Below are 22,784 nucleotides of genomic sequence, written 5' to 3' on the forward strand. Positions count from 1 at the left end.
GATAGGGTAAGGAGATGACTTTCCTCTGTAGGGCTCAGTCTTAGAGATAGGGTAAGGAGATGAGTTTCCTCTGTAGGGCTCAGCCTTAGAGATAGGGTAAGGAGATGAGTTCCCTCTGTAGGGCTCAGCCTTAGAGATAGGGTAAGGAGATGAGTTTCCTCTGTAGGGCTCAGCCTTAGAGATAGGGTAAGGAGATGAGTTTCCTCTGTAGGGCTCAGCCTTAGAGATAGAGTAAGGAGATGAGTTTCCTCTGTAGGGCTCAGCCTTAGAGATAGGGTAAGGAGATGAGTTTCCTCCTTAGGGCTCAGCCTTAGAGATAGGGTAAGGAGATGAGTTTCCTCTTTAGGGCTCAGCCTTAGAGATAGGGTAAGGAGATGAGTTTCCTCTGTAGGGCTCAGCCTTAGAGATAGAGTAAGGAGATGAGTTTCCTCCTTAGGACTCAGCCTTAGAGATAGGGTAAGGAGATGAGTTTCCTCCTTAGGACTCAGCCTTAGAGATAGGGTAAGGAGATGAGTTTCCTCCTTAGGACTCAGCCTTAGAGATAGAGTAAGGAGATGAGTTTCCTCTGTAGGGCTCAGCCTTAGAGATAGGGTAAGGAGATGAGTTTCCTCTGTAGGGCTCAGCCTTAGAGATAGGGTAAGGAGATGAGTTTCCTCTTTAGGGCTCAGCCTTAGAGATAGGGTAAGGAGATGAGTTTCCTCCTTAGGGCTCAGCCTTAGAGATAGGGTAAGGAGATGAGTTTCCTCCTTAGGGCTCAGCCTTAGAGATAGGGTAAGGAGATGAGTTTCCTCTGTAGGGCTCAGCCTTAGAGATAGGGTAAGGAGATGAGTTTCCTCTGTAGGGCTCAGCCTTAGAGATAGAGTAAGGAGATGAGTTTCCTCCTTAGGACTCAGCCTTAGAGATAGGGTAAGGAGATGAGTTTCCTCTGTAGGACGCAGCCTTAGAGATAGGGTAAGGAGATGAGTTTCCTCTGTAGGACGCAGCCTTAGAGATAGGGTAAGGAGATGAGTTTCCTCCTTAGGACTCAGCCTTAGAGATAGGGTAAGGAGATGAGTTTACTCTTTAGGGCTCAGCCTTAGAGATAGGGTAAGGAGATGAGTTTCCTCTTTAGGGCTCAGCCTTAGAGATAGGGTAAGGAGATGAGTTTCCTCTGTAGGGCTCAGCCTTAGAGATAGGGTAAGGAGATGAGTTTCCTCCTTAGGGCTCAGTCTTAGAGATAGGGTAAGGAGATGAGTTTCCTCCTTAGGACTCAGCCTTAGAGATAGGGTAAGGAGATGAGTTTCCTCCTTAGGACTCAGCCTTAGAGATAGGGTAAGGAGATGAGTTTCCTCTTTAGGACTCAGCCTTAGAGATAGGGTAAGGAGATGAGTTTCCTCTTTAGGACTCAGCCTTAGAGATAGGGTAAGGAGATGAGTTTCCTCTGTAGGGCTCAGCCTTAGAGATAGAGTAAGGAGATGAGTTTCCTCCTTAGGACTCAGCCTTAGAGATAGGGTAAGGAGATGAGTTTCCTCCTTAGGACTCAGCCTTAGAGATAGGGTAAGGAGATGAGTTTCCTCCTTAGGACTCAGCCTTAGAGATAGGGTAAGGAGATGAGTTTCCTCTTTAGGACTCAGCCTTAGAGATAGGGTAAGGAGATGAGTTTCCTCTGTAGGGCTCAGCCTTAGAGATAGGGTAAGGAGATGAGTTTCCTCTGTAGGACGCAGCCTTAGAGATAGAGTAAGGAGATGAGTTTCCTCCTTAGGACTCAGCCTTAGAGATAGAGTAAGGAGATGAGTTTCCTCTGTAGGGCTCAGCCTTAGAGATAGGGTAAGGAGATGAGTTTCCTCTGTAGGGCTCAGCCTTAGAGATAGGGTAAGGAGATGAGTTTCCTCTTCAGGGCTCAGCCTTAGAGATAGGGTAAGGAGATGAGTTTCCTCCTTAGGGCTCAGCCTTAGAGATAGGGTAAGGAGATGAGTTTCCTCCTTAGGGCTCAGCCTTAGAGATAGGGTAAGGAGATGAGTTTCCTCTGTAGGGCTCAGCCTTAGAGATAGGGTAAGGAGATGAGTTTCCTCTGTAGGGCTCAGCCTTAGAGATAGAGTAAGGAGATGAGTTTCCTCCTTAGGACTCAGCCTTAGAGATAGGGTAAGGAGATGAGTTTCCTCTGTAGGACGCAGCCTTAGAGATAGGGTAAGGAGATGAGTTTCCTCTGTAGGACGCAGCCTTAGAGATAGGGTAAGGAGATGAGTTTCCTCCTTAGGACTCAGCCTTAGAGATAGGGTAAGGAGATGAGTTTCCTCTTTAGGGCTCAGCCTTAGAGATAGGGTAAGGAGATGAGTTTCCTCTGTAGGGCTCAGCCTTAGAGATAGGGTAAGGAGATGAGTTTCCTCCTTAGGGCTCAATCTTAGAGATAGGGTAAGGAGATGAGTTTCCTCCTTAGGACTCAGCCTTAGAGATAGGGTAAGGAGATGAGTTTCCTCCTTAGGACTCAGCCTTAGAGATAGGGTAAGGAGATGAGTTTCCTCTTTAGGACTCAGCCTTAGAGATAGGGTAAGGAGATGAGTTTCCTCTTTAGGACTCAGCCTTAGAGATAGGGTAAGGAGATGAGTTTCCTCTGTAGGGCTCAGCCTTAGAGATAGAGTAAGGAGATGAGTTTCCTCCTTAGGACTCAGCCTTAGAGATAGGGTAAGGAGATGAGTTTCCTCTTTAGGACTCAGCCTTAGAGATAGGGTAAGGAGATGAGTTTCCTCCTTAGGACTCAGCCTTAGAGATAGGGTAAGGAGATGAGTTTCCTCTTTAGGACTCAGCCTTAGAGATAGGGTAAGGAGATGAGTTTCCTCTGTAGGGCTCAGCCTTAGAGATAGGGTAAGGAGATGAGTTTCCTCTGTAGGACGCAGCCTTAGAGATAGAGTAAGGAGATGAGTTTCCTCCTTAGGACTCAGCCTTAGAGATAGAGTAAGGAGATGAGTTTCCTCTGTAGGGCTCAGCCTTAGAGATAGGGTAAGGAGATGAGTTTCCTCTGTAGGGCTCAGCCTTAGAGATAGGGTAAGGAGATGAGTTTCCTCTTTAGGGCTCAGCCTTAGAGATAGGGTAAGGAGATGAGTTTCCTCCTTAGGGCTCAGCCTTAGAGATAGGGTAAGGAGATGAGTTTCCTCCTTAGGGCTCAGCCTTAGAGATAGGGTAAGGAGATGAGTTTCCTCTGTAGGGCTCAGCCTTAGAGATAGGGTAAGGAGATGAGTTTCCTCTGTAGGGCTCAGCCTTAGAGATAGAGTAAGGAGATGAGTTTCCTCCTTAGGACTCAGACTTAGAGATAGGGTAAGGAGATGAGTTTCCTCTGTAGGACGCAGCCTTAGAGATAGGGTAAGGAGATGAGTTTCCTCTGTAGGACGCAGCCTTAGAGATAGGGTAAGGAGATGAGTTTCCTCCTTAGGACTCAGCCTTAGAGATAGGGTAAGGAGATGAGTTTCCTCTTTAGGGCTCAGCCTTAGAGATAGGGTAAGGAGATGAGTTTCCTCTGTAGGGCTCAGCCTTAGAGATAGGGTAAGGAGATGAGTTTCCTCCTTAGGGCTCAGTCTTAGAGATAGGGTAAGGAGATGAGTTTCCTCCTTAGGACTCAGCCTTAGAGATAGGGTAAGGAGATGAGTTTCCTCCTTAGGACTCAGCCTTAGAGATAGGGTAAGGAGATGAGTTTCCTCTTTAGGACTCAGCCTTAGAGATAGGGTAAGGAGATGAGTTTCCTCTTTAGGACTCAGCCTTAGAGATAGGGTAAGGAGATGAGTTTCCTCTGTAGGGCTCAGCCTTAGAGATAGAGTAAGGAGATGAGTTTCCTCCTTAGGACTCAGCCTTAGAGATAGGGTAAGGAGATGAGTTTCCTCTTTAGGACTCAGCCTTAGAGATAGGGTAAGGAGATGAGTTTCCTCCTTAGGACTCAGCCTTAGAGATAGGGTAAGGAGATGAGTTTCCTCTTTAGGACTCAGCCTTAGAGATAGGGTAAGGAGATGAGTTTCCTCTGTAGGGCTCAGCCTTAGAGATAAGGTAAGGAGATGAGTTTCCTCTGTAGGACTCAGCCTTAGAGATAGAGTAAGGAGATGAGTTTCCTCCTTAGGACTCAGCCTTAGAGATAGAGTAAGGAGATGAGTTTCCTCTGTAGGGCTCAGCCTTAGAGATAGGGTAAGGAGATGAGTTTCCTCTGTAGGGCTCAGCCTTAGAGATAGGGTAAGGAGATGAGTTTCCTCTTTAGGGCTCAGCCTTAGAGATAGGGTAAGGAGATGAGTTTCCTCCTTAGGGCTCAGCCTTAGAGATAGGGTAAGGAGATGAGTTTCCTCCTTAGGGCTCAGCCTTAGAGATAGGGTAAGGAGATGAGTTTCCTCTGTAGGGCTCAGCCTTAGAGATAGGGTAAGGAGATGAGTTTCCTCTGTAGGGCTCAGCCTTAGAGATAGAGTAAGGAGATGAGTTTCCTCCTTAGGACTCAGCCTTAGAGATAGGGTAAGGAGATGAGTTTCCTCTGTAGGACGCAGCCTTAGAGATAGGGTAAGGAGATGAGTTTCCTCTGTAGGACGCAGCCTTAGAGATAGGGTAAGGAGATGAGTTTCCTCCTTAGGACTCAGCCTTAGAGATAGGGTAAGGAGATGAGTTTACTCCTTAGGGCTCAGTCTTAGAGATAGGGTAAGGAGATGAGTTTCCTCTTTAGGGCTCAGCCTTAGAGATAGGGTAAGGAGATGAGTTTCCTCTGTAGGGCTCAGCCTTAGAGATAGGGTAAGGAGATGAGTTTCCTCCTTAGGGCTCAGTCTTAGAGATAGGGTAAGGAGATGAGTTTCCTCCTTAGGACTCAGCCTTAGAGATAGGGTAAGGAGATGAGTTTCCTCCTTAGGACTCAGCCTTAGAGATAGGGTAAGGAGATGAGTTTCCTCTTTAGGACTCAGCCTTAGAGATAGGGTAAGGAGATGAGTTTCCTCTTTAGGACTCAGCCTTAGAGATAGGGTAAGGAGATGAGTTTCCTCTGTAGGGCTCAGCCTTAGAGATAGAGTAAGGAGATGAGTTTCCTCCTTAGGACTCAGCCTTAGAGATAGGGTAAGGAGATGAGTTTCCTCTTTAGGACTCAGCCTTAGAGATAGGGTAAGGAGATGAGTTTCCTCCTTAGGACTCAGCCTTAGAGATAGGGTAAGGAGATGAGTTTCCTCTTTAGGACTCAGCCTTAGAGATAGGGTAAGGAGATGAGTTTCCTCTGTAGGGCTCAGCCTTAGAGATAGGGTAAGGAGATGAGTTTCCTCTGTAGGACGCAGCCTTAGAGATAGAGTAAGGAGATGAGTTTCCTCCTTAGGACTCAGCCTTAGAGATAGGGTAAGGAGATGAGTTTCCTCTGTAGGGGGGCCAGGCATGTCCATCTGGTAGGGAATGAGGCCCAGAACCCACTGGAGGGATTTTATTTTATTTCCCAGCTGGCATGGGAATACCTCGGGATCCCCCAGAACATACATATTTCTATGATGCAAAATGTTCTAAATAGATATTTTCTGTACCTGCATGGGGTTACTGAGCTCAGGACAGCTGTCACAGGCGTCTCCCACTCCGTCTCTGTCTCTGTCCGTCTGCATCGGGTTCGGTACCTTTGGACAGTTATCCAGAACGTTGGGAATACCTGAAAAACACATAGATGACTCAGAATCAAAGACTCCTGTAGAATGTAAAAGACAGGCAGACAGACAGGTGTCTCACCGTCCCCGTCGATGTCCTGGTCGCAGGCGTCTCCCTGTCCGTTGCTGTCGGTGTCTTTCTGGTCTGTGTTGGGGACGCTGGGACAGTTATCACAAGCATCTCCGAATGAGTCGGTGTCTGAGTTCTGCTGGTCTTTGTTCTGGACCAGGCGGCAGTTATCCTGTGGTGAACATGGTCACATGGTCACAGTGGTGAACATGGTCACATGGTCACATGGTCAATGTGGTGAACATGGTCACATGGTCACAGTGGTGAATATGGTCACATGGTCACATGGTCACATGGTCACATGGTCACAGTGGTGAACATGGTCAAATGGTCACATGGTCACATGGTCACAGTGGTGAACATGGTCACATGGTCACATGGACACATGGTCACATGGTCACAGTGGTGAACATGGTCACATGATCACAGTGGTGAACATGGTCACATGGACACATGGTCACATGGTCACAGTGGTGAACATGGTCACAGTGGTGAACATGGTCACATGGACACATGGTCACATGGTCATATGGACACATCCCAGTGGTCACATGGTCACATGGTCATATGGACACATCCCAGTGGTCACATGGTCACATGGTTACATGGACACATGGTTACATGGACACATGGTCCCAGTGGTCACATGGACACATGGTTACATGGACACATGGTCCCAGTGGTCACATGGTTACATGGTCACATGGTCACATGGTCATATGGTCACAGTGGTCACACGGTCACATGGTCACATGGTCCCAATGGTCACTTGGTCACATGGTCCCAGTGGTCACATGGTCCCCGTGGACACATGGTCACATGGTCCCAGTGGTCACATGGTCACATGGCCACATGGTCACAGTGGTCACATGGTCCTAGTGGTCACACGGTCACATAGACACATGGTCACATGGTCCCAGTGGACACATGGTCACATGGTCCCAGTGGTCACATGGTCACATGGTCACAGTGGTCACAGTGGACACATGGTCACATGGTCCCAGTGGTCACATGGTCACATGGTCACAGTGGTCACAGTGGTCACAGTGGTCACATGGTCACAGTGGTCACATGGACACATGGTCACAGTGGTCACATGGTCACATGGTCCCAGTGGTCACACGGTCACATGGACACATGGTCACATGGTCCCAGTGGTCCCAGTGGTCACAGTGGTCACATGGTCACATGGACACATGGTCACATGGTCACATGGTCCCAGTGGTCACATGGTCCCAGTGGTCACAGTGGTTACATGGTCACATGGACACATGGTCACATGGTCACATGGTCCCAGTGGTCACATGGTCCCAGTGGTCACATGGTCCCAGTGGTCACAGTGGTCACAGTGGTCACATGGTCACATGGACACATGGTCACATGGTCACATGGTCCCAGTGGTCACATGGTCCCAGTGGTCACATGGACACATGGTCACAGTGGTCACATGGTCCCAGTACAGACACGCTGTCTAACCTCCACATTTTTGATGCCATCTCCGTCGGCGTCCTCGTCACACTGGTCTCCGATCTCGTCGTTGTCGGCATCCTCCTGACCAGAGTTCGGTGTGAAGACACAGTTGTCCTGGTGGACAGAGACAGTCAGTCCGACACTCATCGGGACATGATAAAGACGAGGATGACGAGAAGATGAAGATGTCTCACCTGTTTGCAGTGCTTGTCGTTGTCCATGCAGGGCAGAGAGCGGTCGGGATAGCCGTCGATGTCTGTGTCCGGTCCACATGTGTTACCATTACCAGCCCAGCCCACGTTACACTGCCACACACACACACGCACACTTTCTCAAGTACATAAATCAATAACCAATAAAGTCTGTGATGATGACTGACAGTCTGTCTCACCCTGCAGGCGACCTCCCCGCTCCTCTCCATGGTGCAGTGGGCATTGGTGTCACAGGGGTTAAAGGTCAACGCGGCGCACGACTTCCTGGGGGAGCAGCCCGACGTCTGGTTCCCCAGGAAACCGGGTTTACAGCCGCCGCACTTATACGAACCCTGAGGACAGAGGGGACGTGTCTCCAGTGTTAGGACCAGAGGGACTGACTGCAGATCAGTTGTTATTCAGCGGACCTGAACTCACCACGGTGTTGATGCACACAGAGTTGGACACGCAGGCGTCGGGCAGATCCAAACACTCATCAATGTCCACACAGTCCTGAGAGACAGACGGGGAGACAGGTGTTTGTCATGCAGAGAAAATTACTTTGCATACAAAAATAACAAAATAAGCTATAAACATGAACATTCTAATTGTGTCCCAGTTTATTTCCACTTGCTGTGTGTGTGTGTGTGTGTGTGTGTGTGTGTGTGTGTGTGTGTGTGTCTCTGACCTGTCTGTGCGTCTTAGCATAGTCCAGTCCAGATCCAGACAGCGGGATCCCCCACAGACCAAGAGGACAGGGGTGACAGGTGAACCCCCCCACAGTGTTCACACAGGACTCAGGAGTGTAACATGGCTGAAGCTCACACTGACACACACAGGGGGGGGGGGGACATCAAAACAGTGTTGTTGTTATAGATAGTGTTGTGTGTTGTTGTGTAGTTTATGGTTGAATGCACTTATTGTAAAAAGCGTCAGCTAAATGACATGAAATGTAAATAGTGTTTTGTACTTAGTGTCGAGTGTTGTTGTAGTTATAGTGTTGTTGTAGTTAGTGGTGTTGTAGTTATAGTGTTGTTGTAGTTAGTGTTGTTGTAGTTATAGTGTTGTTGTAGTTATAGTGTTGTTGTTGTAGTTATAGTGTTGTTGTAGTTATAGTGTTGTATTTATAGTGTTGTTGTAGTTAGTGTTGTTGTATTTATAGTGTTGTTGTAGTTAGTGTTGTTGTAGTTATAGTGTTGTTGTAGTTATAGTGTTGTTGTAGTTATAGTGTTGTTGTAGTTAGTGTTGTTGTAGTTAGTGTTGTTCTAGTTATAGTGTTGTTGTAGTTAGTGTTGTTGTAGTTATAGTGTTGTTGTTGTAGTTATAGTGTTGTTGTAGTTATAGTGTTGTTGTAGTTATAGTGTTGTAGTTATAGTGTTGTTGTAGTTAGTGTTGTTGTAGTTATAGTGTTGTAGTTATAGTGTTGTTGTAGTTAGTGTTGTTGTAGTTATAGTGTTGTTGTAGTTATAGTGTTGTAGTTATAGTGTTGTTGTAGTTAGTGTTGTTGTAGTTATAGTGTTGTATTTATAGTGTTGTTGTAGTTAGTGTTGTTGTAGTTATAGTGTTGTTGTAGTTATAGTGTTGTTGTAGTTAGTGTTGTTGTAGTTAGTGTTGTTGTAGTTATAGTGTTGTTCTAGTTATAGTGTTGTTGTAGTTAGTGTTGTTGTAGTTATAGTGTTGTTGTAGTTAGTGTTGTTGTAGTTATAGTGGTGTTGTAGTTATAGTGTTGTTGTAGTTAGTGTTGTTGTAGTTATAGTGTTGTTGTAGTTATAGTTTTGTTGTAGTTAGTGTTGTTGTAGTTATAGTGTTGTTGTAGTTAGTGTTGTTGTAGTTAGTGTTGTTGTAGTTATAGTGTTGTTGTAGTTATAGTGTTGTTGTAGTTATAGTGTTGTTGTAGTTTTAGTGGTGTTGTAGTTATAGTGTTGTTGTAGTTAGTGTTGTTGTAGTTATAGTGTTGTTGTAGTTAGTGTTGTTGTAGTTAGTGTTGTTGTAGTTATAGTGGTGTTGTAGTTATAGTGTTGTTGTAGTTAGTGTTGTTGTAGTTATAGTGTTGTTGTAGTTAGTGTTGTTGTAGTTTTAGTGGTGTTGTAGTTATAGTGTTGTTGTTGTAGTTATAGTGTTGTTGTAGTTATAGTGTTGTTGTAGTTATAGTGGTGTTGTAGTTATAGTGTTGTTGTAGTTAGTGTTGTTGTAGTTATAGTGTTGTTGTAGTTATAGTAGTGTTGTAGTTATAGTGTTGTTGTAGTTATGTTGTTGTAGTTATAGTGTTTTTGTAGTTAGTGTTGTTGTAGTTTTAGTGGTGTTGTAGTTATAGTGTTGTTGTTGTAGTTATAGTGTTGTTGTAGTTATAGTGTTGTTGTAGTTAGTGTTGTTGTAGTTATAGTGTTTTTGTAGTTAGTGTTGTTGTAGTTTTAGTGGTGTTGTAGTTATAGTGTTGTTGTAGTTAGTGTTGTAGTTATAGTGTTGTTGTAGTTAGTGTTGTTGTAGTTAGTGTTGTTGTAGTTAGTGTTGTTGTAGTTATAGTGTTGTTGTAGTTATAGTGTTGTTGTAGTTTTAGTGGTGTTGTAGTTATAGTGTTGTTGTAGTTAGTGTTGTTGTAGTTAGTGTTGTTGTAGTTATAGTGTTGTTGTAGTTAGTGTTGTTGTAGTTATAGTGTTGTTGTAGTTAGTGTTGTTGTAGTTAGTGTTGTTGTAGTTATAGTGTTGTTGTAGTTATAGTGTTGTTGTAGTTAGTGTTGTTGTAGTTATAGTGTTGTTGTAGTTAGTGTTGTTGTAGTTAGTGTTGTTGTAGTTATAGTGTTGTTGTAGTTTTAGTGGTGTTGTAGTTATAGTGTTGTTGTAGTTAGTGTTGTTGTAGTTATAGTGTTGTTGTAGTTAGTGTTGTTGTAGTTATAGTGGTGTTGTAGTTATAGTGTTGTTGTAGTTAGTGTTGTTGTAGTTATAGTGTTGTTGTAGTTAGTGTTGTTGTAGTTTTAGTGGTGTTGTAGTTATAGTGTTGTTGTTGTAGTTATAGTGTTGTTGTAGTTATAGTGGTGTTGTAGTTATAGTGTTGTTGTAGTTAGTGTTGTTGTAGTTATAGTAGTGTTGTAGTTATAGTGTTGTTGTAGTTAGTGTTGTTGTAGTTATAGTGTTGTTGTAGTTAGTGTTGTTGTAGTTATAGTGTTGTTGTAGTTATGTTGTTGTAGTTATAGTGTTGTTGTAGTTAGTGTTGTTGTTGTAGTTATAGTGTTGTTGTTGTTGTAGTTATAGTGGTGTTGTAGTTATAGTGTTGTTGTAGTTAGTGTTGTTGTAGTTATAGTTTTGTTGTAGTTAGTGTTGTTGTTGTAGTTATAGTGTTGTTGTTGTAGTTATAGTGGTGTTGTAGTTATAGTGTTGTTGTAGTTAGTGTTGTTGTAGTTATAGTGTTGTTGTAGTTAGTGTTGTTGTAGTTAGTGTTGTTGTAGTTATAGTGTTGTTGTAGTTATAGTGGTGTTGTAGTTATAGTGGTGTTGTAGTTATAGTGGTGTTGTAGTTAGTGTTGTTGTAGTTATAGTGTTGTTGTTGTAGTTATAGTGGTGTTGTAGTTATAGTGTTGTTGTTGTAGTTATAGTGTTGTTGTAGTTATAGTGTTGTTGTAGTTAGTGTTGTTGTAGTTATAGTGTTGTTGTAGTTAGTGTTGTTGTTGTAGTTATAGTGTTGTTGTAGTTATAGTGTTGTTGTAGTTAGTGTTGTTGTTGTAGTTATAGTGTTGTTGTAGTTATAGTGTTGTTGTAGTTAGTGTTGTTGTAGTTATAGTGTTGTTGTTGTAGTTATAGTGTTGTTGTAGTTATAGTGTTGTTGTAGTTATAGTGTTGTTGTTGTAGTTATAGTGTTGTTGTAGTTATAGTGTTGTTGTTGTAGTTATAGTGTTGTAGTTAGTGTTGTTGTAGTTATAGTGTTGTTGTTGTAGTTATAGTGTTGTTGTAGTTATAGTGTTGTTGTAGTTATAGTGTTGTTGTTGTAGTTATAGTGTTGTTGTAGTTAGTGTTGTTGTACTTAGTGTTGTTCTAGTTATAGTGTTGTTGTAGTTAGTGTTGTTGTAGTTATAGTGTTGTTGTAGTTATAGTGTTGTTGTAGTTATAGTGGTGTTGTTGTAGTTATAGTGTTGTTGTAGTTATAGTGTTGTTGTAGTTATAGTGGTGTGTGTTCTTTAGTTACCTCGTTGATGTCGTGACAGTGCGTCCCGTTGCCGGTGGTTCCAGGTGGACAGGGTCCACAGGTGTACCCAGGATGATGCAGACTCTCCATACAGGACACGCCCAGGTAGCAGGGGTTAGGGGAGCAGCGGGAACGAGGCTCATGGAAACCTGCAGACAGACAGACAGGCAGACAGACAGACAGACAGACAGACAGACAGACAGGCAGACAGACAGACAGACAGACAGACTGGCTTTAATCAGGTCCTCACATCACAACAGCTCTCATGAACAGAGAAGAAGAACTGCTGACTCACCACAAACCTGACACTCCAGGATGGTGTTCCTGATCAGAGACATCTCCTTCACCTGAGGAGGAGATGAGGTATTATCTGTCCGTCTGTCTGTCTGTCTGTCTGTCTGTCTGTCTGTCTGTCTGTCTGTCTGTCTGTCTGTCTGTCTGTCTCACCTGTTCTCTGATGTCCTGTCTGTCTCACCTGTTCTCTGATGTCCTGTCTGTCTGACCTGTTCTCTGATGTCCTGTCTGTCTGACCTGTTCACTGATGTCCTGTCTGTCTCACCTGTTCTCTGATGTCCTGTCTGTCTCACCTGTTCTCTGATGTCCTGTCTGTCTGACCTATTCTCTGATGTCCTGTCTGTCTCACCTGTTCTCTGATGTCCTGTCTGTCTCACCTGTTCTCTGATGTCCTGTCTGTCTGACCTGTTCTCTGATGTCCTGTCTGTCTCACCTGTTCTCTGATGTCCTGTCTGTCTCACCTGTTCTCTGATGTCCTGTCTGTCTCACCTGTTCTCTGATGTCCTGTCTGTCTGACCTGTTCACTGATGTCCTGTCTGTCTCACCTGTTCTCTGATGTCCTGTCTGTCTCACCTGTTCTCTGTTGTCCTGTCTGTCTCACCTGTTCTCTGATGTCCTGTCTGTCTCACCTGTTCTCTGATGTCCTGTCTGTCTGACCTGTTCACTGATGTCCTGTCTGTCTCACCTGTTCTCTGATGTCCTGTCTGTCTGACCTGTTCACTGATGTCCTGTCTGTCTCACCTGTTCACTGATGTCCTGTCTGTCTCACCTGTTCTCTGATGTCCTGTCTGTCTGACCTGTTCACTGATGTCCTGTCTGTCTCACCTGTTCTCTGATGTCCTGTCTGTCTCACCTGTTCTCTGATGTCCTGTCTGTCTCACCTGTTCTCTGATGTCCTGTCTGTCTGACCTGTTCACTGATGTCCTGTCTGTCTCACCTGTTCTCTGATGTCCTGTCTGTCTCACCTGTTCTCTGTTGTCCTGTCTGTCTCACCTGTTCTCTGATGTCCTGTCTGTCTCACCTGTTCTCTGATGTCCTGTCTGTCTGACCTGTTCACTGATGTCCTGTCTGTCTCACCTGTTCTCTGATGTCCTGTCTGTCTGACCTGTTCACTGATGTCCTGTCTGTCTCACCTGTTCACTGATGTCCTGTCTGTCTCACCTGTTCTCTGATGTCCTGTCTGTCTCACCTGTTCTCTGATGTCCTGTCTGTCTGACCTGTTCACTGATGTCCTGTCTGTCTCACCTGTTCTCTGATGTCCTGTCTGTCTCACCTGTTCTCTGATGTCCTGTCTGTCTGACCTGTTCACTGATGTCCTGTCTGTCTCACCTGTTCTCTGATGTCCTGTCTGTCTCACCTGTTCTCTGATGTCCTGTCTGTCTCACCTGTTCTCTGATGTCCTGTCTCAGCTCTCCCAGGATCTGGTTAAAGATGATGAGCTGACCAATCAGAGCCTTGGTGTGATCACCTGACAGGAAACAGGATCAATAGAGGTGAGATGAATCTGATCAGCTGATTAGTCTTGAACATGAAGTTCAGTCAGTGAACTCACCCAGGATGGAGTTCATGTCCCCACTCACTGAAACACCAGAAACACATGTGAGCTCATTAGTGTCAACATCAGACCCCATAGGACCCCAAAGGACCCCAAAGGACCCCATCAGACCCCATAGGACCCCATAGTACCCCAAAGGACCCCAAAGGACCCCATCAGACCCCATTGGACCCCATAGTACCCCAAAGGACCCCAAAGGACCCCATAGGACCCCAAAGGACCCCAAAGGACCACATCAGACCCCATAGGACCCCAAAGGACCCCATCAGTCGATCACAATGGGAGGGGCTACCATTAAAGGAGGAGATACCATGATAGGAGGCACTACCACGATAGGAGGGGCTACCCTGATGGGAGGAGCTACCAACGTGGGAGGGCCTAGGAACAGCTGGGGGGGCAAAGGGTTAAAGGGTAAAGGACCTGAGTTGTATGCTGAAGCGTCTCCTTGGAAGGGACAGTCCGTCAGAGCCCCAGCTTGAGCCACGGTGCCCCCTAGAGCCAGTCTGAGGGACTCCACTGCACCCTGAAGGACACACAACAAGAGTCGGTCTCCCGAGGATCAATCTGAGCCGGTCATGTGACCAGCAACAGAGAGCGTCTTTTACCTGCAGGCGTCCGTAGGCCTTCTGTCCGTGTCTGATCTCCACCAGCTCCGCCTCTCTGGGCAGGGCGACCAATGACGGCAGGCCCTGACTGGAGTCAGCCAATCGACAGTTGACGTAGAGCTCCATGTTCATGTTGTCACGGCGAAGACCTCCGAGCCTCAGGATGATGGAGGTGCTCCGCCCCCCCGACAGGTGAACACTCTGCAGGTTCACCGTATGCAGCTTCCCATCGCCTCGGATGTAACGGACCACCACTGGGGGAGGAAGAGGAGGAGGATGAAGAGGGGGGGAGGGGAGGAGGAGGAGGAGAGGAAGATGATGATGAAGAGGAGGGGGGAGGAGAGGTTCAGGAGCTTGAACAGGGGCTTCCAGGTAAAAGTCATAATAATAACAAACATATTCAAACCCACACAACTTTATTAAGAAACTCAAACGTGTCAAAGTAGGAGAGGAGGAGAGAGGAGAGGAGGAGAGGAGGAGAGGAGGGAGGAGAGGAGAGGAGGAGAGGAGGAGAGGAGGGAGGAGAGAGGAGAGGAGAGAGGAGAGGAGGAGAGAGGAGAGGAGGAGAGGAGAGAGGAGAGGAGGAGAGAGGAGAGAGGAGAGGAGAGAGGGGAGGAGGAGAGGAGGTGAGGAGAGGAGAGAGGAGAGAGGAGAGAAGGAGAGGAGGAGAGGAGAGAGGAGAGGAGGAGAGAGGAGAGGAGGAGAGGAGAGAGGAGAGGAGGAGAGAGGAGAGAGGAGAGGAGAGAGGGGAGGAGGAGAGGAGGTGAGGAGAGGAGAGAGGAGAGAGGAGAGAGGAGAGGAGGAGAGAGGAGAGGAGGGAGGAGAGGAGAGGAGGAGAGGAGGAGAGGAGGGAGGAGAGGAGAGAGGAGAGGAGGAGAGGAGAGGAGGAGAGGAGAGAGGAGAGGAGGAGAGAGGAGAGAGGAGAGGAGGAGAGAGGAGAGAGGAGAGGAGAGAGGGGAGGAGGAGAGGAGAGGAGGAGAGGAGAGAGGAGAGGAGGAGAGAGGAGAGAGGAGAGAGGAGAGGAGGAGAGAGGAGAGGAGGAGAGGAGGAGAGGAGGGAGGAGAGGAGAGGAGGAGAGGAGGAGAGGAGGGAGGAGAGGAGAGAGGAGAGGAGGAGAGGAGAGGAGGAGAGGAGAGAGGAGAGGAGGAGAGAGGAGAGAGGAGAGGAGGAGAGAGGAGAGAGGAGAGAGGAGAGAGGAGAGAGGAGAGAAGAGATGTCTCTGTGAACGTTGTAAATAAAGTTGAGTTGAAACCTTTATTGATCTTCCCCATGACGGCCACCTCCAGGTACTTCCTGTTCTCCTGCTTGCTGTACACGCCCAGCAGGACGCCGCCCAGTTTGGCCGGCAGCCGAAAGGTGGACGCCAGGTAGACGTCACTGAGCGCGCTCAGACCGGCCGCCAGCTGCTCCACCGCCGCCACGTTCAGCTTGGAGTCCTGGAGGCCCAACACGTCGACCACTGAGGAGGATCAATAACAGTATTGATCCCATTGAAAACCAATCAATACACTTTTATTCCGTGTTTTTAAATGAGTCAGTTTGAGCCTCGGGAGCCAACGGAAACACCACAGAGGAAGAATAACAAGCAGTCACTTCCTGTCCTCCGTCCTGCTGCTGAGCTTCTCACGGTTACCATGGCGACCGTCCAGTCACAACAGTCGTCCCATAATAACCGACGGCACATAAACGATGAATAAACAGTTTAGATGAGGAGTCTTTTCCATCAGACCACAGTGCACCACAGGCCCCGAATGCCCCACGGGCCCCTGAATGCACCACGGGCCCCCGAATGCCCCACGGGCCATGAATGCACCACGGGCCCCTGAATGCACCACGGGCCATGAATGCACCACGGGCCCCGAATGCCCCACGGGCCCCTGAATGCACCACGGGCCATGAATGCACCACGGGCCCTGAATGCAACACGGCCCAAGAATGCACCACGGGCACTGAATGCCCCACAGCCCCTGAATGCACCACATCAACACAGCACCTGGCTGCTCCCTTTAACACTGACACTAAAATTAATAAATCCATAATAATAATAAACCACAGTTTATACATTTGTATATATATGAAATGTATATATAAATGAAATATATATAAATGAAATAAATATACATAAAATAAATATATATATAAAATAAATATACATAATCAAAATATATATATAAAATAAATGAAAAACAAATGTATAAAACAAATAATATATATATATACATATATATATATATATATATATATATATATATATATATATATATATATATATATATATATATATAAGAGGTGAGGAGCATCTCTAGCTGCTGTGAGAGCAGCTGACACACATCTGTCCCTGTGAGCTGGTCTGGAGTCAGTTCGTGTGTCAGCCTGATTGAGACCTGATCACGGATCGATAATAACTACATGCGACACATGAACTCAGCAGGATGAAATAATACATAAACATATGACGTTACCCTGGACCTCCGGGGCTCCCGGTACTCCCGACGCGAGTCCGACACAGAGGAGCAACAGCAGAACCGGGACGCTCCAACCCATGGTACGACCGGGACCGGGACCGGGACCGGGACAGGGTGTGACACGGAGAGACGGGTCAGTACCAGCTGTCAGCGGGGGGAACCAGACGGGAACCGACCGGAACCGGGAGAACACACTTTAAGAAGAAACGGGACCGAGCGAGACCGGAGAGACTGAGGAGACCTGGACCCGGAGAGACTGAGGAGACCTGGACCCGGAGGAGACTGAGGAGACCTGGACCCGGAGGAGACTGAGGAGACCTGGACCCGGAGGAGACTGAGGAGACCTGGACCCGGAGGAGACTGAGGAGACCTGGACCCGGAGGAGACTGAGGAGACCTGGACCCGGAGGAGACCTGGAGGAACTACCCAACGCTTCGCGAGCGCAGCTGGAAACTGCTGATGGCTGTGCTCGTGCGCACAGAGTGAGTGGAGGAAATTAGCATAAAGTCAAGATGACTGAGACTCTACTGAGACTAACTGAGACTCTACTGAGACTAACTGAGACTCTACTGAGACTACCTGAGACTCTACTGAGACTAACTGAGACTCTACTGAGACTACCTGAGACTCTACTGAGACTCTACTGAGACTCTACTGAGACTAACTGAGACTCTACTGAGACTAACTGAGACTAACTGAGACTCTACTGAGACTACCTGAGACTCTACTGAGACTCTACTGAGACTAACTGAGACTAACTGAGACTAACTGAGACTCTACTGAGACTATACTGAGACTAACTGAGACTCTACTGAGACTATACTGAGACTCTACTGAGACTAACTGAGACTCTACTGAGACTAACTGAGACTCTACTAAGACTCTACATAGACTTACTGAGACTCTACTGAGACTATACTGAGACTCTACTGAGACTAACTGAGACTCTACTGAGACTCTACTGAGACTATACTGAGACTCTACTGAGACTAACTGAGACTCTACTGAGAATCTACTGAGACTCTACTGAGACTATACTGAGACTCTACTGAGACTAACTGAGACTCTATTGAGACTAACTGAGACTCTACTAAGACTCTACATAGACTTACTGAGACTCTACTGAGACTCTACTGAGACTAACTGAGACTCTACTGAGACTATACTGAGACTCTACATAGACTTACTGAGACTAACTAAGACTAACTGAGACTCTACTGAGACTAACTAAGACTAACTGAGACTCTACTGAGAATCTACTGAGACTAACTGAGACTATACTGAGACTCTACTGAGACTAACTAAGACTAACTGAGACTCTACTGAGACTAACTAAGACTAACTGAGACTCTACTGAGACTCTACTGAGACTAACTGAGACTCTACTGAGACTACCTAAGACTAACTGAGACTATACTGAGACTCTACTGAGACTAACTAAGACTCTACTGAGAATCTACTGAGACTCTACTGAGACTAACTGAGACTATAATGAGACTCTACTGAGACTAACTGAGACTCTACTGATAATCTACTGAGACTCTACTGAGAATCTACTGAGACTCTACTGAGACTAACTGAGACTCTACTGAGAATCTACTGAGACTCTACTGAGAATCTACTGAGACTCTACTGAGAATCTACTAAGACTCTACTGAGACTAACTGAGACTATACTGAGACTCTACTGAGACTAACTGAGACTCTACTGAGAATCTACTGAGACTCTACTGAGACTCTACTGAGACTAACTAAGACTAACTGAGACTCTACTGAGACTCTACTGAGACTAACTAAGACTAACTGAGACTCTACTGAGACTCTACTGAGACTATACTGAGACTATACTGAGAATCTACTGAGACTAACTAAGACTAACTGAGACTATACTGAGACTCTACTGAGAATCTACTGAGACTCTACTGAGAATCTACTGAGACAATCTACTGAGACTCTACTGAGACTCTACTGAGACTATACTGAGAATCTACTGAGACTAACTAAGACTCTACATAGACTTACTGAGACTCTACTGAGACTCTACTAAGACTCTACATAGACTTACTGAGACTCTACTGAGACTCTACTGAGACTAACTAAGACTAACTGAGACTCTACTGAGACTCTACTGAGACTATACTGAGAATCTACTGAGACTCTACTGAGACTAACTAAGACTAACTGAGACTCTACTGAGACTCTACTGAGACTAACTAAGACTAACTGAGACTCTACTGAGACTAACTAAGACTAACTGAGACTCTACTGAGACTCTACTGAGACTAACTGAGACTCTACTGAGACTACCTAAGACTAACTGAGACTCTACTGATAATCTACTGAGACTCTACTGAGACTCTACTGAGACTTACTGAGACTAACTGAGACTAACTGAGACTCTACTGAGACTCTACTGAGACTCTACTGAGCCTCTACTGAGACAATCTACTGAGACTCTACTGAGACTCTACTGAGAATCTACTAAGACTCTACTGAGACTAACTGAGACTATACTGAGACTCTACTGAGACTAACTAAGACTAACTGAGACTCTACTGAGACTCTACTGAGACTCTACTGAGACTAACTGAGACTCTACTGAGACTACCTAAGACTAACTGAGACTCTACTGATAATCTACTGAGACTCTACTGAGACTCTACTGAGACTTACTGAGACTTACTGAGACTAACTGAGACTCTACTGAGACTCTACTGAGACTAACTGAGACTCTACTGAGAATCTACTGTGACTCTACTGAGACTAACTAAGACTAACTGAGACTCTACTGAGACTCTACTGAGACTAACTAAGACTAACTGAGACTCTACTGAGACTCTACTGAGACTATACTGAGACTATACTGAGACTATACTGAGAATCTACTGAGACTAACTAAGACTAACTGAGACTATACTGAGACTCTACTGAGAATCTACTGAGACTCTACTGAGAATCTACTGAGACAATCTACTGAGACTCTACTGAGACTATACTGAGAATCTACTGAGACTAACTAAGACTCTACATAGACTTACTGAGACTCTACTGAGACTCTACTAAGACTCTACATAGACTTACTGAGACTCTACTGAGACTAACTAAGACTAACTGAGACTCTACTGAGACTCTACTGAGACTATACTGAGAATCTACTGAGACTCTACTGAGACTAACTAAGACTAACTGAGACTCTACTGAGACTCTACTGAGACTCTACTGAGACTCTACTGAGACTAACTAAGACTAACTGAGACTCTACTGAGACTAACTAAGACTAACTGAGACTCTACTGAGACTCTACTGAGACTAACTGAGACTCTACTGAGACTACCTAAGACTAACTGAGACTCTACTGATAATCTACTGAGACTCTACTGAGACTCTACTGAGACTTACTGAGACTAACTGAGACTCTACTGAGACTCTACTGAGACTAACTGAGACTCTACTGAGCCTCTACTGAGACAATCTACTGAGACTCTACTGAGACTCTACTGAGACTCTACTAAGACTCTACTAAGACTAACTGAGACTCTACTTAGACTCTACTGAGACAATCTACTGAGACTCTACTGAGACTCTACTGATAATCTACTGATAATCTACTGAGAATCTACTGAGAATCTACTGAGACTCTACTGAGACTAACTAAGACTAACTGAGACTCTACTGATAATCTACTGAGACTCTACTAACACTAACTGAGACTCTACTGAGACTATACTGAGACTATACTGAGAATCAACTGAGACTCTACTGAGACTCTACTGAGACTATACTGATACTCTACTGAGACTAACTAAGACTAACTGAGACTCTACTGAGACTAACTGAGACTCTACTGAGACAATCTACTGAGACTCTACTGAGACTCTACTGAGACTAACTGAGACTCTACTGATAATCTACTGAGACTAACTGAGACTAACTGAGACTCTACTGATAATCTACTAAGACTCTACTGATAATATACTGAGAATCTACTGAGAATCTACTGAGACTCCACTGAGACTAACTGAGACTAACTGAGACTAACTGAGACTAACTGAGAATCTACTGAGACTCCACTGAGACTAACTGAGACTCTACTGAGACTCCACTAAGACTAACTAAGACTAACTACGACTCTACTGAGACTCCACTGAGAATGTACTAAGACTAACTGAGACTCTACTGAGAATCTACTAAGACTAACTAAGACTCTACTGAGACTAACTGAGACTCTACTGAGACTCCACTGAGACTCCACTGAGAATCTACTGAGACTAACTAAGACTAACTGAGACTCTACTGAGAATCTACTAAGACTAACTAAGACTCTACTGAGACTAACTGAGACTCTACTGAGACTCCACTGAGACTCCACTGAGAATCTACTGAGACTAACTAAGACTAACAGAGACTCTACTGATAATCTACTAAGACTAACTAAGACTCTACTGAGACTCTACTGAGACTCTACTGAGACTAACTAAGACTCTACTGAGACTCCACTGAGAATCTACTGAGACTAACTAAGACTCTACTTAGACTAACTAAGACTCTACTGAGACTATACTGAGACTCTACTGAGACTCCACTGAGACTCTACTGAGACTAACTAAGACTCTACTTAGACTTACTGAGACTCTACTGAGACTCTACTGAGACTAACTAAGACTATACTGAGACCAACTGAGACTCTACTGAGACTAACTAAGACTCTACTGAGACTAACTGAGACTCTACTGAGACTAACTACGACTCTACTGAGACTGATACTCTACTGAGACTAACTAAGACTCTACTAAGACTAACTGATACTCTACTGAAACTACCTAAGACTCTACTGAGACTAAGACTCTACTGAGACTAACTAAGACTCTACTGAGACTAACTAAGACTATACTGATACTCTGAGACTTTACTGAGACTAAGACTCTACTGAGACTTACTGAGACTTACTGAGACTCTACTGAGACTATCTGAGACTCTACTGAGACTGTTTTTTAGACCAACGGTATTAAAGTGTTTCTAGCGCCTCCGTCTGGACTGAACCCTCCAGATTAAACACGTTCTACACTTTATAGATTTAAATCTCAATGTATTTAAATACAAACATGGAAGTGCTGTAAATATGCAAGTTTTAATACCACATCCTCTGTAGTATTACTGAAGATGTACACAGGTTTCTAAAGGTTCTTCTATTTTCAGGAGGAATTGGCATATTCTACTCCAGGATTCTATAGAGGGTCTGAACAGGTTCAATAGCTGGTCTTTAGAGGTTCTATAGAGGTTCTAGCTGGTCTTTAGAGGTTCTATAGCTGGTCTTTAGAGGTTTTATAGAAGGTCTTTATATGTTCTATAGCGGGTCTTTCTATAGCTGGTCTTTAGAGGTTTTATAGAAGGTCTTTATATGTTCTATAGCTGGTCTTTAGAGGTTCTATAGAAGGTCTTTAGAGGTTTTATAGAAGGTCTTTATATGTTCTATAGCTGGTCTTTAGAGGTTCTATAGAAGGTCTTTAGAGGTTTTATAGAAGGTCTTTAGAGGTTCTATAGCTGGTCTTTAGAGGTTTTATAGAAGGTCTTTATATGTTCTATAGCGGGTCTTTAGAGGTTCTATAGAAGGTCTTTATATGTTCTATAGCTGGTCTTTAGAGGTTCTATAGCTGGTCTTTAGAGGTTCTATAGAGGTTCTAGCTGGTCTTTAGAGGTTCTATAGCGGGTATTTAGAGGGTCTGTACAGATTCTATAGCTGGTCTTTAGAGGTTTTATAGCTGGTCTGTAGAAGTTCTATAGAAGGTCTTTAGAGGTTCTATAGCTGGTCTTTAGAGGTTCTATAGAAGGTCTTTAGAGGTTCTATAGAAGGTCTTTATATGTTCTATAGCTAGTTTTTTATATGTTCTATAGCTGGTCTTTATATGTTCTATAGCTGGTCTTTAGAGGTTCTATAGAAGGTATTTATATGTTCTATAGAAGGTCTTTATATCTTCTATAGCTGGTCTTTAGAGGTTCTATAGAAGGTCTTTATATGTTCTATAGCTGGTCTTTAGAGGTTCTATAGCAGGTCTTGAGAGGTTCTATAGAAGGTCTTTATATGTTCTATAGCTGGTCTTTAGAGGTTCTATAGCTGGTCTTTATAGGTTCTATAGAAGGTCTTTATATGTTCTATAGCTGGTCTTTATAGGTTCTATAGCTGGTCTTTAGAGGTTCTATAGCTGGTCTTTATAGGTTCCATAGCTGGTCTTTATATGTTCTATAGCTGGTCTTTATAGGTTCTATAGAAGGTCTTTATATGTTCTATAGCTGGTCTTTAGAGGTTCTATAGAAGGTCTTTATATGTTCTATAGCTGGTCTTTATAGGTTCTA

The 22,784-nt window shown here is 44.8% G+C and overlaps 2 protein-coding genes across 3 annotated transcripts in view; both read right to left on the reverse strand.

Moving 5' to 3' along the window:
• Positions 1-16,515, reverse strand: part of thbs3a (thrombospondin 3a) — a 28,443-nt gene extending 11,928 nt beyond the window's left edge. The window contains exons 1-15 of the mRNA XM_034554027.1: positions 16,432-16,515; positions 15,222-15,428; positions 13,970-14,223; positions 13,785-13,887; positions 13,362-13,388; positions 13,195-13,277; positions 11,811-11,862; positions 11,516-11,664; positions 8,029-8,166; positions 7,779-7,853; positions 7,541-7,693; positions 7,344-7,454; positions 7,156-7,263; positions 5,692-5,851; positions 5,496-5,614 (exon numbers count right to left, since the gene is read on the reverse strand). Of these exons, the coding sequence (XP_034409918.1) occupies positions 5,496-5,614; positions 5,692-5,851; positions 7,156-7,263; positions 7,344-7,454; positions 7,541-7,693; positions 7,779-7,853; positions 8,029-8,166; positions 11,516-11,664; positions 11,811-11,862; positions 13,195-13,277; positions 13,362-13,388; positions 13,785-13,887; positions 13,970-14,223; positions 15,222-15,428; positions 16,432-16,513 (1,821 nt within the window). The 5' untranslated portion in view covers positions 16,514-16,515. The remainder of the gene's footprint in view (positions 1-5,495; positions 5,615-5,691; positions 5,852-7,155; positions 7,264-7,343; positions 7,455-7,540; positions 7,694-7,778; positions 7,854-8,028; positions 8,167-11,515; positions 11,665-11,810; positions 11,863-13,194; positions 13,278-13,361; positions 13,389-13,784; positions 13,888-13,969; positions 14,224-15,221; positions 15,429-16,431) is intronic.
• pnp4b (purine nucleoside phosphorylase 4b) overlaps positions 1-22,784 on the reverse strand; it is a 392,972-nt gene that overhangs the window by 331,942 nt on the left and 38,246 nt on the right. The window lies entirely within an intron of this gene.

Source organism: Cyclopterus lumpus, chromosome 16 (assembly GCF_009769545.1).
Source record: "Cyclopterus lumpus isolate fCycLum1 chromosome 16, fCycLum1.pri, whole genome shotgun sequence".
Classification (NCBI taxonomy): Eukaryota; Metazoa; Chordata; class Actinopteri; order Perciformes; family Cyclopteridae; genus Cyclopterus; species Cyclopterus lumpus.